Below are 20,161 nucleotides of genomic sequence, written 5' to 3'. Positions count from 1 at the left end.
AAATGTACATAGTCGGTTTTTGAAATTCGATGATGAATTTTTTTCCATACATCCATTACCACCCTAATATATACTTTCTTTAAAGTATTGTAACATGGGTTTAGAAACATTACATTAAATTTTGAAGAATTTATTTGAAGAAAGACGAGAATATTCTACACCCATACCTCGCTTTACGGCCTAGATACGTTCCTGGGCCGCTAAGGAATAAAAACCGTGTGCGGGTGTATTGGACATTTAATTCTTAATAAATACAGGGTATTTCAGATTAAACGCTCACGCAAAAAAATCAAATAGCTCATCATTTTTTTTTCGCTCCATCGATGGTAACACTGCACTCCCCACTTCGGGCCGATAATATTCGGCTACACTGAGAGGAAAATTTAGTAAATATGACGAATTTTTTGGTACATGTTACCAATTCTCTAGTCATTTTCTACCCTACTAATCATTGGTACATGTTACAAAAAAAGAATGGTATGTAGAGGCGAATGAACTGCAAAGTTTAAAGCCTCTTAAAAACAAAGAAAGAAAGAATGGTAGGCAAATGTGTCAAACAAACTACAAATTGTTGGTCCAACATTGGTGCAATAACAGTGAAAATTTTGCTTCATATTTGTGAGAGGTAATCATCAGGGATAATGACAATTTTTTTTAATAATTATTTTTAATTTAAAAAATTGTATTTGATTGCGTTTAATTCTACATACTTAGAATACATTATACTAATAACTTATTCTATAAACAACATCAATAATTCTCGTTGGAATCATTCTATAAACTGCGTACAATAGGCAAATTTTAATCGCAGCTTCAACCACCTCAATTTGATGAGCATTTCCAAAACAAGTTTCCGTTTCTCTTCCTGCTGCATCGCTCTGATTTGCATTAGCTGATTAGCAGCTGACTAGCAGAGTGACGTTAGAATTAGCACGTTTCATCCGTATTTTGTTCTCTCGTGTCCCTATGAAGAAAAGAAATGCATATGTTAATGATATTAAATATGCAATAAATTATGTATGTTCACCTTAATTTTTTTACGGTCGATGATGTGTTGAAGAAAGTCGCCGTTACCTTCAGTCCCATAGCTTGGATGGTTTTTGGTAAACAAGTATTACGAGTCTGGGACCATGCCAGCTGTAAAGACAAGGAAAAAGGTCAATAGTGTTGTAATGTATAGAATATAACTGATGTTTATCCTTGGCGGGAATATGAAAATAGTTTTCCGACCGAGGTGACTGATGTAATGATATAAAAAAAACGAATACTTATCTCCGATTTGTTTATGATGAATGATTGTACTGCATATAATTTTAAGGCCAACTAAAAAAGAAAAAATGGTATTAGGTCAATTATGTTAATATGGATCAAAATTTCTTGTGATATTTTCCCCGCCGAAAATATGAAAACAAATTCTCGGGGGAGATGAATACATAATTGAATTCAATAAAAACAAAGTGCTTACCTCCGAATCGCTTCGTCTCCAAAAGACAAATGGCGATTGCAAAGTGCGCACATCACAGTTGTTAGGTATGACAATAAAAACAAACTTACTAATGGTATGAAGTAAAATATACGAATTCCTGGTAGGAACATTCATTGCGTCTGACATCTTTTTTACGCAATTTTAGTAATATTTACAAAAAATGTGTATATTTTACCAATGTTTTTGCTACTAAAGATTTGGTAGCTGCTTTTACTAAACTATTTCTCCAGTGTAGTCGTTCAGTCTGATCGGATGGTTTTTAGTGTCAAGATGTACAATTTACAAGAACGTGTATTTTTAGTGAAATCGTATCACTCGAGCAACTGAAGCCTTAACCCTTTCGTTACGAGCGTCGTCTATAGACGACATCCGCGCGACGTCCTGTGTGTACGAGTGTCGTCTATAGACGACATCCGCGCGACGAGCTGTGTGTACGAGCGTCGTCTTTAGACGACATGAAATTCATACTGCTCTTCGATCACACCAGCGCGATGTGCATACTTTTCGGCGCAATGCTCCGTACAGGGGTAGCACCTCGGCGGAGCACACTGCCGTAATGAAAGGGTTAATGAAACTTTGCCCTATTAGGCGACACGCACACCGCAGCAATAAGCAACTAGCAAACTGCAATACGCAATATACAACAGGCAGCATATTTTGTTGTTCTTCGCATACCAGAGCAATAAAAACCCCTGACAATATGCAAACAATCGGCTTAATGTGTGAAACTTGTCAAAATATGGGCGATAAGTTGCTCTTCAACCGACACGCCGTGTTGCTAGCGACATGTGTTGCGACAGCGATATCGTATTGCGTCGGTGTGCAAGATCAACAAAAATTAAATGGAAAATCTATTGGCGATAATATTGCTTATTGCATGTTAACAGTTGCTAGTTGCTTATTGCTCCGATGTGCGAGCCGCCTTATGGTAAAAATTTCAACATTTCTCGTCGTCGATTACTTCCTCTGGGGGTACGTGAAGGACCGTTGCTATGTGAATAACCCACAAAATTTTGAGGAACTTAAAGAAGGAATAACTCGGATTTTCAACAGCATCGAAGTCGTAATATTAGAGTTGTGCATGTAGAATTTTGTTCACCGTCTGAAACGCGTTATCGAAAAAAGGGGTGGTCACATCGAAAATGTCCTGAAATAAGCTTTATTTTCGGTTTTTTAAAAATAAAAACCGGTTCACTTTTGTAGAAGTTATTAAAATTTGTTGCGTGAGCGTTTAATCTGAAAGACCCTGTTTATCAGAGAAAATAGAACGAGGAAAACAGCAGGAATTTTCTAAATTGTTCAACATATGAAAGGATATCAGAAGGTGAGATATCATATTTTCTATGAATTTGCTGTTCTTATAGTCATTATTCGGAAAGCACTGCTCAACAGGATATGAAGGTATCGATGAAATAAAAAATGATAATAAGGTAAGTACGACATCACTATGTTGATTTGTGTTAATAATCTACGGAAACAAAGCTCACACTTGAACACAAAAACACCTTACCGAAGACTAAAGGAAGTATTCAGGAAAAAACTTGGACAACTTTTTGTAGTCTCAACAATGAACTTATATATTATTTAATCCCTTTTCAAATGTTTTGTTCTTCCGAATCATCCTTTCGAAGTCACATAACATCTATCTGGCCTATCAATACTGTTTGTTCTTCTCTTTTTCTCTTCCTTTTTTGTTTCTATTCTCTTGCAGGTTCTAAATACCAATTCCAAACCAAAAACAATTGCAACAATGACAGATCGGATGGTTATAATAATAATAATGGCAATAATAATAATCAGTCGTCCGCATCTTTCCAAAGTCGAAGTTGTTCATTCAATGAAGCAGAATGTTCTGCGGATCACGGAAACGGCAGAGATTGCAATTGTACTTCGATCAATAACAACTGCTCCAATCACCATCAATACAGTGAAGATGTGTTAGATTTGGGAGATTTAGATTTATCCCAGTTACGCCTTTCAAAAAAAGATTTGGAAGCACTCTCGAGTATCACACCAACTCTCCCACAGCAAGTACAAGAGCAGCTATTAGCTCAATTGCCACCCCAACAAGCGAGAAAACTCTCCAGAACACTGTCGATGCAAAACGGCAGCAATAACGCGACACCTGCGTTTGAATATAAGAGAAGTCTTAGTAGCAGTCTAAGCCGCACATCGGATATTGATACCTATCAGGCATACAACACCAGGGACACTTATACGCCTACGAATGAGCACTTCGAAAACACCTCACATCAACAGAAGACAAGATTGTCATGCAAGTCTGATCATAGTTCACAAAGTTCCAGCTACTCAAGAGATATTATGTCCCCACCTCCTCTTCCACCACCGAATTTCAGCGATGATTATGAGACAACTTCGTCTCGTTTTCCATACGCGAACGTGAGTCAAGAGCGTTATAGATCCTACGATAAGTACAGACCATATTCATCGAGTTTAAATAGCTATTCAGATCATGAGCGTAAAAAGCTGCTGGATTACGAGACCCTGAGAACTTCATGCGTGAGCCCTACGAATGATACGTCTAGAAGACCACCAAGTGGTTGCACCTCACCTCCCCCAATTTACGCCTCCTCTGGCTACTCTAGTCAGCAGCCATCTAGACGCATCTCCAGATTTCTACGTCCGGATTTTTTCGATCCACCGAAAGACTGCTGTGATCAGAACATAAGACATAAGAAGGAGGAAGAAACTCAAAAAATTCTAAAAGAAATACGTGATAAGAGTCGTGAAAAAAGTGTTGATCGTAGTCACAGTTCCGAATATTATGACAAAAATTCAGATCGTTTGAATTATTTCATGGAAAAATATCGCAGAGATTACCCAGCCGATAATAATAAGCAGCTTCGTAGTGGAAGTTACGATAGCAGAAAATATTCTCGCGATACTTTTGAGACGCGTAATCGACGTAGCATTTCTAGACCTCGAGAAACAGTCGATGCAGACGTTTCGGGTTTTGACCAGATAACAAGTTCGTCGGCAGATACCAGTATCGCTGACCTACAAAGCTCACTAATCGCCCAAAATAGTACACAAGAACGAGGGCAAACACAATATGAAGCAAAGACAATGTCTACTGAGAACTCGATACCAGAACTTACAGAACGAGACTCTATTACAGCCTGCTCGGAATGTAACAGTTTTACAACAAAGTTGTCCGAACCAACAATATCCGACGGTGTTAATAGCGGTGTAGCTCCAGAAGAACCCACAACGGAACCCATAGTAGTCACTAAAACCGTGAAAGTGAAAAAAGTGAAAACAAAGCCTAAGCTAGATGCCGATGGCAATCCAATTACTGTTGTTGTAAGAAAGGTAAAAAAAATAATCCCAAATACGAATACAGTTGATGGCGACAGAGGCATAAGTGAAATGTCCGACGTAACGAAAAAGGAATCTAAATTAGTCAGACCGAAGTCCTACCCTTCGAAGACCCCTGAAACATCAAACTCAACTCAGACGCAGAATACATTGGAATTGATACACTGTGAAGTTAATAAAACAACTGATTCGACGGCTGACGTTTTGACTCAAAACATATCAAGCACTACCTTGGCTCCAAGTAAGATAGCCAGACCACAGAGTTTCCCTAGCGCAGCGGTAACTCCCCCTAAGGAAGTCAAAGTATTGAAAAATATTTGCGAAAGCCCAGACTCGACTGCAATGACGGGTAATTCGTGCGACGAAAAATCTAAGGAGACATCCACATTCAATAACTCTGTTGAAAAATGTTCAAGCAAGATAAATACAGTGAAAGAGGAAACTTCGTTAACCGAAACTATACCAACGACAGCGGAAACAACCTCAGCTTCCGGAACTACCAAAAAAGTCCGTAAAGTTATTCGCATCGTTAAAAAATCTGCTGCTACTACTGATAGTAACAATTCGACTAAACCTAAAGTTACCGAAAAAGTTGTTAAGGAACCAGTACCAGCTAAAACTATTGTAAAAGTAAAGGAAGAACCAAAAGACAAAAAAGAAAAACATGTTGAAATAATCACACCTGCATTATCGGAAAAGCAACAACGAGAAAAGTCTAAATCACCCGAAAAGAAAGTTAAACAAGGATTCCTCGCGAGTATTGGTCAGAAATTCGAAAAATTCAGAGAAACAAGCAAAACTATGAAGGAGAAAAAGGTGTCTCCTGACTGTAAGATTGAGAATGCATCTAAAAGTGTGTCGATAGAAACTAATGACAGCAGATCGGACAAAGAAATGAAGAGCCACATTATATCGAATTCTGTCGCTCCCATCGATGACGCTACTTGCAATGATGATAAAGGCAACCCCAAATCGAGAATAGACAAAGTGATACGGAATTTACGGGAATTGTCGGTACCAAGAGCACCAGTTCTTACGGAATCTAATCTCATTAAACGTGCTGTCAGTGTAGAGGAAATGCCAAACACATTCAATAAACGCAGTGTTAATAAGGTACTAGGGTTTTTTAAGAAAATTGAGAAAGATAACAAAATTAATACGGTTTTTAACACAAAGTCGTCTAGCCACATCAACACATTGGATACATCGGCAACGTTAAATGCACTGGAGTCTGCCCTTGCCGAAAGGGATAACAAGGCAGTGAAAACGGAGAGTCAAGGGAAAGATAAACCAAAAGCTAGTGGCTTCGTTAGTAAAATTCGCAAACCATACAGCGGAGCGAAGAGTGATACAGTGCTCACTATGACTGAACAGCAGAGTAAGTCCAATGAAGCGGTATCTAAAAAGCGAAATGGTGTTCACCAGACGCATATTCCGGTTAAGTATGGCTGTCCGGACTGTAACATAAATGAATCTAACAAAGACATACTAAAAAGGCATTCCTCTGCATTACCTGACGCTAAGAATCCCTCCAACGACGAGAAAGAAAGCGTCAAAACCAATCGCCGAGCCCTGACACTGGACTTTAGTAAGCTCAGCGATGGGCGCCAAATTCAAAGCAATAACAACAACTATAGTTATCCGCCCCCACTACCTAGTGAAATATTGCACAATAGCAATCCAATCACTACCAACCGAAAAGCCAACACAATTGCTATCAGCAACAACAACAACAACAACACAATGAACACAAACATGTTTACACCTTCCTACGACAGCATCACCAACTATTCTTCAGGATCAAGAAGTAGTCCATACGACGATTGCAACTCTTCCAGCACATTCATGTCTCCGTCAGACGAGCGTGAACTCTACTTTGACAACTGGTCGATCTGTTCAGATGACCATAACAACATGCTTCATGCTTCGCCTACAGTTTCACGAGTGTCCAGGCTAACTTATATAAACTCTGTCTCTCCGGTAGATAACGATTCCGAAAGTGTAATCGAACGGATACGTCGGAAAAGTTTTTATAACCGTTTCAATGAGAACAAGTCGAAAAGGGCTAGCACAATCGTAGCAGGATCTGGTTCTTCAATGGAATACTACCGTGATCAATCTCTTTTCAGAGGTGGACTATCATCTGCTCGATTGAAGGAGTACGGTAAGTCTTCGTCATCGATGGTAGCGAGCACCCTGGCTAGTATTGATCTATCCAAGAACAGCTACGATTGCTATCGCTCACTTGCCAGAACGTCAAGCATAAGGAAGAACAAGTATGCAGAACCTAACGATGATTACTCGAAAACAATGCTAAGTAATAGTGACAACTACCACCATCACCACCATCATCATCATTACTATCATTCCTTGTCTAACTCGTCACGGAAGCTAAATTGTCCCAGTACTGATTCTTCTGATAATCAAAATTATAACACACTTAGTAAATCCAAAACAAGAAGTACATACTACGAAAAGTCTTCGTCACCTTACTATGCTACATACAATCCGAGACGGCGATCTTCGTTTACCAGTCAAGGTACGGGTGCTAATCTAACTTCATCCTCTTCATCAATAGCCCTAGAGTCTGCCAATGCAGGCACGGAAACCCGTGGTTCCTCGAAGGCAGCAGCAGCAACAGCTTCCGGATCGGCAACTACATCTTCATCGTCTACCACACTGTCAGCATCGGAAGGCAGTGGATCGCGCAAACTTCGACCGTATGACAACAGAAGTATTTCAATGCTGAATTCCTCCTCAATGAAAGACTCGCGTTATGGCGGGTATGACACTGTCGGACTCAACAGGTAACTAATTATAGAAAAATGACAAAAATGATGTGTACGAAAATGAGAGTTTGGACTATTGTTGTTTTCATCATGCACACCGAAGAATGATCCGTTATGTCGTATCAGCAAGGAACGTTGGCATACTTCTTTCAAAAATGACCAATAATCCAATGCGGATGTCATTTGGGTGTACGTTTGTTTGAGTTCTTTTCTAAAATATACAATTTCACTACAATTAATTTTTTGACTGATCTTTGATAATTCCAGGGACATTTCTGATAGCATCAGTTTGGTTTTCGATGTTTTTTATTCACGTTGATATGTCAAAAACCAAACCATTCCGAAAATAATTGTTTTGCACTAACAATCCGAAATCTGGGATAGTCGCCGGATATAATGAATATAAGAAATTATAGCGAAATAATAGAGTAATGATTCTCGTAAAAACGACGTTGCAACACGCCCGCATTAAATTTATCGCTCATATATTCTGATCGAGCAAAGAATATTGATGTATACACAAATATGAAGCAAAGAACAGCAAAAACGTGAGTTCTATCGGTGCTGGCTCAGAGCCTTGAGTTGCCTCCTCGTAACTGCTCGGATCATCTTCCACTACCATTGCCACGTCAACGACGAAGTCTCGAAGTCACCTCGGTTGAACCCCTCTGCTCGAACGCTTTCCACCAAGTTGCTGTCCATCAGACGTTGACGATACAGTATAGTCGTCGACCGGTTCTCGATCGTCAAAACCTGAAAACTCCTCCTCAGCATCGTGTTCTGGTTCCGCTAGAGCTTGCTGCTCATCCTGAAGCAACTCCTAATGCACAGACTGTTGTTCTTCAGAATCGGAATTGTTCAACTGGCCCTCCATCACTATCTCCAGTTTCTTTCGATTGATTCGATTAATATGCCATCATGTGTGAATCATTCCAATGTTCGATGAATCGTGCATCACGGCTGACCGTGATTCTATTGGTTTCTGGATCCAAGAACCTGAATGCCTTGCGATCCTCACAGTATCCGACGAACACTAGTTTCTGTGCTTTACAGTCTAACTTAACGTCCAGAATATGCACATGAGCTGAGCATCCGAACACTCGAAGATGGCTCAATACAGGTGCCTTACCGAACCATTTCTCAAACGGCGTCTTGTCAACTGCACGAGAAGGGAGTCAATTTTGGATGTAAGCAGCTGTCATGATCGCCTCACCCCAATATTTCACATTTAGGTTTGCGTCAAGCAGCATACAGGTTGCCATCTCTTGCAACGTTCGATTTTTGCGCTCCGCCACATCGTTCTGCTGAGGACTGTATGCAGCGGTGTACTGAGCCTGAATCCCCTCCTTCTCAAAACGTCTTCAACTCGTTGTTGACATATCCGCCTCCTCCGTCCGATCTAATCACACAAGGCGCTCTTCCGAAACGTGTCTTAACGTGAGCGACATACCGTTTTATGTAACCTGCTACATCTGACTTCTGACACAGCAAGCATACGACAGTTTACCGGCAAAGTCGTCGATGAGTGTCATCATATATCGGCCGCGTCCCGGGGTCACGTTCACCATGGGTCTGCATACGTCGGTATGCACCAGATCGAGTATTCTGGCAACTCTACTACCGCAGGCTTTAGGGAAAGAAGTACGTGGGAGCTTAGCTTTAAGACAGTCCTCACAGACCAGTCGTAATACGCAATCTTGCATCCGGAATTCCACTTCAATGTTTCCCCCTTCCGATTGGTTCAGGATTGCAGGATCTCTATGGCCAAACCACCGATTCCAAATGAGTTGGCAGTTCAGCAGATGCTTTCCTTTCACACTAAGCTTCACGTAATTCACTGTCTTCAGCATGAATAAGTTTCCGCTTAGCTCCCCCATCGCAACTGTCTTACTGGTTTCACTTACAACAGAGCACACCGAGTCAACAAAGTTCACAAGAAAGCCTTTCTTCGTCAGTTATCGAACTGATATCAACCCACTATCCAAATCCGGTATGAAGAGCACTTCAGTTAACTTTACTTCAAACACATTCCCTTCATCGTTCACGCATTTCACGAACCCTTCGCCGATTCCGTGCGACTTCAAGGTAGATCCGTCCGCAAGCAGAACCTGCACCTGCTTGCGGAACATCCTTTTCGATTGTCAATTTCGCCTTCACGTCGCATTTTTTCGCCTTCGATTTTCTTACACTGCCACTTCCCGAATCTTTACCACTTTTCTTCCGCTGCAGCGACAATCATTCCAGAAATGGCCAGGCTTCTGACAGTGAAAGCACAACCGTTCCGTCTGCTTACTTGGATCCATCTTCATCGCCTTCTCACCAGACACCGAGAAAAGCTCCTTCCGCCTTTGGTACTCGTGGTGCAACATTGTGACATTGTCAAATCCTCTTCCAGCCGGTTCACCAAGGCCGTCACCACATCGTTGTATGACTTCGACAGGCTCAAAAGTATCATTGCAATTTGCAACGATTTTTCAAGCGATTGGCCCGCGTACGCAAGACGACTGAAAAGCTCCTCCATGTCGTACAGATGCCTTTCCAAATTTTCACCGTCACCTAAATTGATGTCACATATGTCACGCCCGCGACGTCATGGTTGTTTTTTCGTGATACTGCTGCAAACGTAGCCAAACATCCTTGGTCGAACTCGCGTCTTCCACCAAAATTGAGTTGATTGTCTTCGAAATAAAAACAATCACCGCGCACGACGAATGGAACAACAAAACGCCTTACCGCCGAACAACAACAAACCGTCCGAATATATGCGTTCGTATATGTCACACACTCCCCGTGCCATTGATGGAGAATGATGAACCCCTCTTCATTATACCTTGTAAAAGGGAACGATATTATATTCCCACCACTATTCGTTATATGCACTATGCGTGCGTTCATTCATTTCCGTTGCCGTTACCATGACCATAGATGGCAGGTTTGAAGACATTTGACTTACTGTGAAGACATTTTGAAGACATTATGAAATATGTGAAGACATTTCAGTATGATAGCATCAGTCTTCAGCAAACAAACGCAGCGCTGCGCTTGAGTTTAATTTTCATCAGCGCGCGTTCAAAAAAAACTCGTATTCTCTCTTGGTGCGAAGAGCACAAAATTTCGTGCTTATGGACAGCGCAAAATGTACCCGGCGCAGAACTTAGACGCTAAACATTTCTTCTCACTTGTGTGATGCGCGTCTCATTCTATACACACACACATACACATCAAATTCTAGCGCCCACTTTGTCTTCGTTCGTTCTAAGCAAAGCATAAAAACAACAGCGCGCTCCCATTTGAACCGTATACGCTTGTGTGAAGAAAAATATCTCAACAGAGAGAGCCATCCAGATTCAAGCGCGCAGTATAGAAATATGGCGCAAGCACGGCGCAAATTTCAGTGTAAAACTCAGCTTAAAACTGGGCGTAAGAACGGCGCTGACAACCAAACATTTCATCTGTGTTTCGGAGCGTGCTCACCAGAGCGCATGTGTGCACAAGGAGTGGGAGCTCAACTGGGTACAAAAATTTTGTTGCGCATCAACACCGAGTTGCATTCTGAAGACTGGATAGCATACGTGGATTTTTGAGAGATATTATTTCCATGAAATTATAACTATTGGCCGGAAATAAAGTCAAAAGAAGTAGGGCTTTTGTCACAGTGTCATACACTCGCTTTTCTCATCAGTGTCACTTGTTTACTTTTGTTATTAGTAATCAACGGAGACTTTTGTCTCGGGGTCATTCACATGCTTTTTTTAAATTATTCCAAGCAAAAAATCCATAAAATGAAAACAAAAAAAACGGCTTTTATTTCAAATTCTGGAGAACTTCTAGCGGTCTGAATATATATTGTTTCTAGAAGACATTAGTTCATTTGCGCTCGAAAATTCGAATGATTGTAACATTACTTTTTTATTATTTTGAGCTATAGAACCTAGATACTTAGATTAACCAACCACTTCACAAATCGAAGGTTTTCCGGTTACATATCTTTTCAATAATTAGTTTTATGGTTATGGTTTGAGTTACAACCAAAACTTCAAAACTGAAAAAAAGCAAATTGAGTTATCACAGTTCCGTTTCTGTGGAAGAAATGGGGATTTATTCACTTAATCGACGGTTTATCAAGCCAATTATCATAAAATGCAGTCGCGCAATATATTCTTTGTTCACATTTATTGAAATAAACTTGAAAACCTCAAGGTAGGTTTAATGAACTGCGCTATATAACAATATCAATTAAAATGAACATTGCATAATCTATCAAACATTGTTCAAAAGTAAGTTTTGAATTTTAGTTTCCTCCGATATGATTGTGAAGACTTTTGAAGACACTTTTTTTCGTACCATGTGAAGACATATGAAAAAATCACCTGGCATCCCTGACCATGACTGTATTTTTTCTGACAGAATAAAACTAGACTCGCTACTAATAGCGAATTCGTTTTTAAAACTGAGTCAGTGCCACACTGACTCTGTAATAAAAAAAAACGTTTTCAGTTTCACGAATGCGGTGGTTTGTTGGTGTGCGTTGTATAGTCTGATTTGTTTATATTTGCGACGACAAATGTACAGTGTCGACGTCTGGTGGAGATATTAGTGCTTGGGAGGTAAAGTATTCTCTATAAGATCAGAAGGGCCAAGTGCAGTGTAAAAATATAAAAGTTTGAATGAAAATTTTTACTTCATATTGTTTGATTACCTAACACATGTAGTCCTGACACTCACTTAACCATTTGTCGATGCATTTCCTGTTTGTTCCACAAATAATTACTATTATAATATAAAATCATCATTAGACACAGTTTTCGTTCAATGTTTCTGCGATATCGGAAAAAAACCCTCTTATTTCATCACATAAAATAAATATTCGATACGTTAAAGTAAATTTTCATTCCTAATTTTGATTTTGAGAGCAGGAATCCTACTGAATATCCATAATAATTTTCGCCTCCCAATGAAAGCACACGGAGCTTAATGCCGTCTACACGAATACATTCTTCAAAATCAGAATCCGAATTGGATTACGATTCAAATAATACAAACGCAAGAGCAGCAGGTTTTCCATTTTCATAGTCTCTATTTTTAGATTTTCCAAAACAATACTCGGAACTTGACAGTTCAGTATAGTTGTATTGGTGAACCCGAGTGCCAACCCGTGAAACATCTCAGTGCGAAACTCACAGCTTTCGGGGCGAACTAGTGCGACACTGAGTGCGAAACTGAGTGAATAAAAAAACGTTTTGACAGCAGTTAGTGCGGCACTGGGGTTGAAACTGAACAAAAACGAATTCGCTATAAGATAAGATCAGACAATAGGGGGTCTTTTGCGGACCAAATTTCAGTCAGATACGGACCAAATTTGTGTCAATTGTTCTGATTTCTGATTGGCTGATTTCGATAAATTTTGTAAACAAAGCCGATTTTTTCAGTGTTGCCAATACAAATAAATAGCGTTGGATTTGTATTGAATCTGGAAATGGTGAATTTAATGAATATTACGATATTTAGTTTGAAACAAATGTATGCAAGTTTATGTATGTGTTTTTTTTCAAAATGGAGTAAAGTGAACGGCATAATACTCATTTGTCAATTTAGCTTCGTTAGGTCCCTAATGCGATTTCTCACGTAACTTTTGAAAAGGTCCAATGTAACATTTTCGTCAACTCGAGAAAAACGAAGTTGAAGACCCGAACATTATTTCGCGAAATGTTTTAAAAGCTATCGATCTTTATCACTGTTTTCACCACTAGCTGTCAAGAATAACTCCGTAAGACCAATCGTAACTGTTGTTCCGTGATTTGAGATTGAGGTTGAAGCCTCGGAGCGAAGAATGTTACATTGGACGTTTTGACTGCCCGCGTTTGCACATTGGACATGTTACGTTGCACTATAAGAATTTGAAACTAACTAATAAACAACAATCCAAATATCAGCATTTCGTTCTAAAGACTGATTATTATTGTTTTCACTTGTTGAATTGCACTGAAATCGATAACAACACCTGTAAGAAACAAATTCCAAAACGGCCGAAGTACGACTGCGAGTTGTTTTGAATGCTTTGTTACTTCGGACGTTTCGGCCGTCGGAGGAAAGTGGCGTCCGAAGTAACAGCCGGGTGCTTAAAATCCGAATCTGTACATTGGATATTTTTTGTATCGGCGACAAAAAGATGAAGAAGATAGATACGTGAACGATTGTTTTTGTAATACATTCAATGATTAGAAACTAATAGCGTGCATCCATTAACTCGATTTGTTTACATTTGTTACATAGGACCTTTTCAAAAGTTTCATATTTCGGAATATAATTTCCACTGCTAAGAAGAAATGGAAAATCTTATCATTCACTATGCAGATGGGAGAGTTGTTAGCTCTAGCTCGTGAATATGAAAAAAGAGATAGTTGATACCATCCAGGCTGTGTTTTGCTGACTACCAATCTCTTGTTACACTGTTCACATGTTCTTTCCCGCTGACTTATTTTGATGATGTATAGAACAACGAATTTGGTTCTGTTCTGTCGAGGAAAGTTTTCGCTTCATCGACGGTGTACTCATAGTCGAATTCAATATTAATGTCATCCACATTATCACTAAAATTAGATGAAGCTGAAATTCGATATGATGTCGATGCTGCTTCACTGTCCATCAATTTCTGGGCTGAACATTCTTCTCGTCGCTTTGATAGCAAGTCCATCAATCCAACAAGATGTTCTTGTGTATCGGCTGTATGCGAAGCATTCGGTACTACGGTCATATATTGCGAAAGAGTCACGATTTGAAGTTGTTATTTCGCACGAATCATCGAGAAAAGATTCTCCAGACAATCTTGGACGAGTTGTTATGGATATCATTATTATATTATAGATATGGGTATTTAAAAGACTTATTTTATCATTTTCAAACATATTTTTGAGATTGCCTTATTGAAAATATGCAAAATCATTAAATTCGCACCAATCAAATTTTACGATTCATGAAAACAGAAATTGAAAAAATCCGAAATTGTATAATATTTGGCAATTCTGGCATCTCCACGTCATGGCTTCATTTTTGTCCGACGAAGAAGAGTAAGAAACCAGTTGTCTCATCTTGTCTTAGACTCGCTACAGATCAGACATGTTTTTCATTTTGCTCTGCTAGCCGAAAACACCGATCAACGCAACGGACACAATCTCGACGGACAACCGGAGAATAAACCGTGGACATTCGGATCGTCTGTCAGTAGTAAACTTGCTACACCTTTTTTTATATTTGCGAGCGATAGTGATGGATCACACCATTGAGGAAGTAATGTATCCTTCGACTGAATGATAGCTCAGGATTCGGGAATACACGGAATATGGCTTGCGCTGGAGAATTAAACAACACTTGAAAAATGGAACACTTGGGATACTTCTAAACATTGGATGGATTTATTAACGACTTTTTCAAGGGTTGGATTTGGAATGAATATGACGTTAGTAGTGATCTTCTGTTTGCACTTATTTGATCCTGAGACGAGACATGACAATAGGGGGCCGATTCCGGACCACCTCTTCTGTCAAACTCGGACCACATGCAACTCGGCTTCTGATTGGTTGATGAGGAAAACAATTGACAAAGATAAATATACAAAAATGGGATTTCCAACATTTTCACAGTTTGGCAACACTGAATAATAGTTACACTTCAAAATTGAATAATAGTTGCATTCACATTTCATTTTAGCGAAAATTTCTATTATGGATTCTTTGTATATTTTCGTTTCTGTTACGTTCGGTGCTCAGTTCCTGACGAGAGGGAAACATTGCATCGGAATTTCCACCCTACATCTTTTTGTGATTCTCTTGCCATTTAGCATAGCATAATAGCGGTGGCCTAGCAGAGAAGAACATTCAATTAGTTTCAAACAGTAAAGCAGTTAGCAATAAAATTAGGATCAAATAACAAATAACAACCAAGGCAGCAGGAAAAATTTTAAAAATATGTTGGAAACTGAACAAAGCATACATACCTACAAAAAAAACTTGAATAAACGCTATTTTATATTTTGGGAATGTATTATTTCATCAATATTTCAGTACTGTTAGTATTTGAACGATATCATAGTTGAATTATAAAGCCTTATTCCTGTATACACAAAATGAAATGAAGTGTATCCGCGATGACAATGATACGGTTGCCGACATCTGGATACGAAATTAGTTTTTAACAAGCCTTACTACTCAGTCCGAAGGCACTTTTAAATTGCTAAAATCTGAATGAAAATTTTTACTTGGCGTTATTTATTTACTTGAAGCACGTCTTTCTTACCCTAACTTGACCTATTTTCTATACACTTTCCGATATTCTCACTAAAACTTATCATTATAATATAAAATTATCTTCAAATACAATTTTTGTACGAGATTATTTTACCAAATGAAGAAAGCAAAGTTTTCCATTCACATTCACATTCACACAAATTTGATACGGAAAATTTAATTTTTATTCATAATTTCTATTTGAAAAGGGTTCATTCTACCTGAAAACCCATAATTTTCTTTAACTCGTGAAACGAAATTTAATGGCGCGTCGTTCATTTCGATTTCATCGTGAAGTGTAAACGGTAAGGCCCATATTCTCTTGATAAATAAAATGAACTATGAATTTAATTCATGTATTTCAACATATACTCCTACTATCAAATCTACGTTTTCTAGTTTTCTTTATCTCTTCACATTTAATTTTTTTGCATACCAAAATAACAGGAAAGTACTTATTGTTTGAAATATGTGACATTCGGTTGAAGAATTAACACAAAAAAATGGTGCAGCTCAGAAAATACATGATAAGAAGAACACATGTTTTTCATGGGAAAATAATGTTCAGAAATTTTATAACATTTGGCAACCTTCACATCTCGCTTTCCTGTTATTTAGCACTTGGTCGACGAAAATGCAGAAAGAAGAGTAAGAAGCCAGTTGTCCCGTCTTGTCTTAGATTTGATCGTATAAAGGTGGCCGTACACTGTTTGCCCGGAGGTCAAATATTTGATATTTTTTGCCAGATAAGGTTTGATTTGATATTTGTACAAACACTATTTTGTTTGCCACTCTTCAATTTTAAACAGTAGTAAACAATATCAAACACCGAACATGGAAAAAAATCAACTGAAATATCCAAGGTAACCTAACCATGTACCGACAGGTTCGAAGAACAGACTGAAAAAATATTTTAGGCATCCAATAATTGAATATTTGCTTGTCGTGTTTTGTGTAGAATATATTTGATCAGTACACGTTGACCAAATTTTATCTGTAAAAAAGAGTCAAATATTTGGCTTCGGTCAAACAGTGTATGAGCACCCTAAGTTTTATCTATGCTATTTGTTGCGGGGCTCTGGCAACCCTATCCCAACCAATGCAAATTGAGCGTAGACAGCATAAAGCAGGGCTCGCGCTCAGGGAGCTCACGTATTGTTTACTGTTTGGAGTCATATATGTTACTATTTTATTACATGGGATAGTTTCCATTGGTAAGCGATGTTTAGATACCCATCCGGAAGCTTTATTGGCGATTTGCAATTAAAATCACAGCTGCAGGATCGCGCGAAGCACTTCATTTTTAATTTTAGGTTATGATTTCTATGCTCATGATTTTCTATGCTGGCTGGCGCCCCTGGCAAACTATGAAAATGGTGCCCCTGAAATAACACTTTCTTCACATTTATCAGTGTAATTACACTTAGGTACGGAAGAAAGCATCTACCTCATGATGGATGTCTTTTTACTCAATTGAAAGATGAAATATAATTCGGGAAAAAGAATTGCCATTGAATTTTTTTGATTGTGGCGCCCCAAAAGGTTCAGCGCCCCGGCAAATACCGGGTTTGCCACCCGCACACTACTCCTCTGACCATGAGTACCTTACCCACGACGTGCACCCTTCTCCAGGCATCTCCAACCAACTTTGCTTCCCATACTTCTGCAATTCCTCTGTTATTTTTGATCTGTCCATGTGACAAAAAATCCATGGAATCCCAGAACATCTACGCTCCGATTTTATGTTGCCGATATTTTCGGCAGAATATGGGAAAGTTAGATCTGATCAAATGTTCTTTACTGATGGTTCATACATAATCGGATCCACTGGCTTCAGCATCTTCAATGAACATTTCATTTCAACAACCATTATTTAATTTTTTCAGACAGTCTCAGCTCTTTAGAGGCGATCCACTTAAGTTGATAAACGCTCATCTTATTTCCTAACAAGAATAAGACATCTATTGAGTGTTTTGGTCGAGAAATTATTTAAAATTACCTTAGCATGGGTTCCCTCTCATTGCGATTACGGGGAATGAGAAAGCGAACTCGCTAGCTACGGTGGGCGCTTCAGAAGGCACACTTTTTGAAAGGCAAATTGCTTAGAATGATTTTTTTCATATTCCTCGTCAGCACACGCTCGTAAGTTGGCAGCGCATGTGGGGTGAAGATGAGTTCGGTCGTTGGTTACACACGATTATCCCTAAAGGCCCATTTATACGTTGCTAGTAGCTGACTTCACAATGAGCAGCTACTGACCCGGTGAACTCGCTTGACAAATGGTTGACTCGCCTTGTCCGTTCACACAATGTGAGCTGCTGACAAGAAACCAGATACCACGACACGGGTTTACCAGAGATGCCAGGCGATTTTTCAAATGTCCATCAAATAGTCAGAAACAGCAATCAGGTCCGAATTTGTCAGATGATTGATCCGAAATCGGCTTCTTTATTGGCAGTTTTCATCTTAGGTTTTCAGTTGAATTTATCATTACACAATTTTATAGCGAAACACACGCTGGCCGTGTTTAAAAATACTTTGTGCTGAATTTATTTTATACTGAAGGTACTATCCGAAAAAAGCAGAAAGAAAAAAGGATTCGGGCCAGGAATTGGATGCAAAGAAAAGAAGCAACAAATACAATATTGAAGTAACTCTACAATGATGATCTCCGAGAGTACAGAGCAGTGTTGAGAATAACACCTGAAAAAGTGAGAAAACTGTTGGATTTAATTGCTCCACAAATATAACGCCAAGATACACTCATGAAGGATGCTAAACCTACAAGAGTGAAACTAGAAATGATGTGCCTTTCTTCTGGAATATCGTTCAGATTATTGTCGAAATTTTTTAAAATCTCGAAAGCATCCATAGCTAAAATAATTCCGAAAGTATGTGGTGCTCCAAATGGCAGTCTAAAAGATTTTTCAAAATTTGATTTATTTCGCCTTGACAGCAGCTTCGTGTACCAATTTGTGAAATAAAAATGTTAGTAGATTTGCAGGAGCAATTAATACGCCTCAAAAACTAAAATAATGAATGAAAATCTACTTTTTCTAAATCGAATATGTATTCTGTTTCTTAGAACAATACTTTTTTGCAAGTTTTGAGTGAATTTTGAATTAAAATCGTGCCCGATAATGATTTTATATTTAGATCCCCAAGAAAACTATTTTTAAAAAACGTGCCCCGTCAGCGTGCAAAACTAAATAATAACGATTCCGTTTAGAAACTATGAGGGTTTAATTTGTTCTTCCAATAATTTTCAAGTCTATAAATATCTTCGCATATTTTCAAATATCTTAAAAATAGAGAAATGTAAAGACAATGTCAAGATTTGGCATCCCTGATTCGAGCGCTAAAATCTGTTTTTGACGTTTTGAGGGATGCGAGTGCGAGTAAATTCAAAAAACTTTGAAGTAGCTCGCACACCGAATCACACATGACACTAGCTGGCATGATGTGTTCACACGGTGTGAGTAGCTGCACTGCAGTAACTGACTAGACCGACTCGTATGTTTACTCGCACCGTCTGAACCCGGCTTAAGGTCTGGACGAGTTCATGGTTCAAGGGATTGAATGTAGGTCGTGATTTCATTCGCGTGATATCTCGGCTTATGTCCAATTACTACAACCTAAACGCGCATCTTTATCGCATTGGGCTCGCAGCAAACAATCTTTGTGATTGTGGCGATGGCTACCACGACATCGAGCATGTTGTCTGATCGTGTATCCGGTTCCATGCTGTCCGCTCTCAGCTCTCCAGAGCATTGAGGGCGCAAGGCAGACAATCTGATATCCCCGTCCGGGATATCTTAGGTAGCCGTGATCCTGATCTTCTGCTCCATCTATACCTGTTCCTCAGAAACGCCGATGTCAACGTTTAATGATGTTTCCTCCGTTGTATATCTGTATCATATCCCTCCTATCCGATCGATAAACTTTTACTTAGTCGCGGCATTACATACACATACTCTTTACAGATACACGGGCCGAAGGTTGTGCAGCCCACTGATGATTCACCAAGAGCTGAGGATTGTATCGTTCATGGCAACTCTACACGATAGCACATTTTTTTATTTCATTTTTCGCCCACAGATATGTGGAAAGATATCGTACTTTCTACAAATACCCCTACATGCTTGCTACGATCTTTTAAAACACACAAATATATAGACAAGCGAGAAATCCACCCCTAAAAAACAAGATTAACACGTAAGGATTGTTGATTTGATACGTTCACAAAGATATAAAGGGTGTGTCAC

At 39.1% G+C, this 20,161-nt stretch overlaps 1 protein-coding gene across 15 annotated transcripts in view; it reads left to right on the top strand.

Moving 5' to 3' along the window:
• Positions 1-20,161, top strand: part of LOC129769562 (serine/threonine-protein kinase par-1) — a 122,664-nt gene that overhangs the window by 98,328 nt on the left and 4,175 nt on the right. For 11 of the 15 annotated variants that reach the window (XM_055772003.1, XM_055771996.1, XM_055771970.1 and 8 more), the window contains one exon: positions 3,198-7,632. In XM_055772003.1, the coding sequence (XP_055627978.1) occupies positions 3,198-7,632 (4,435 nt within the window). The remainder of the gene's footprint in view (positions 1-3,197; positions 7,633-20,161) is intronic. The other 4 variants (XM_055771987.1, XM_055772009.1, XM_055772016.1 and 1 more) reach the window with 4 other exon arrangements.

The sequence above is a fragment of the Toxorhynchites rutilus genome, chromosome 1 (genome assembly GCF_029784135.1).
Source record: "Toxorhynchites rutilus septentrionalis strain SRP chromosome 1, ASM2978413v1, whole genome shotgun sequence".
Classification (NCBI taxonomy): Eukaryota; Metazoa; Arthropoda; class Insecta; order Diptera; family Culicidae; genus Toxorhynchites; species Toxorhynchites rutilus.
The sequence above is the reverse complement of the archived record's forward strand: the minus strand, read 5'-3'. Positions and strand labels throughout refer to the sequence as shown.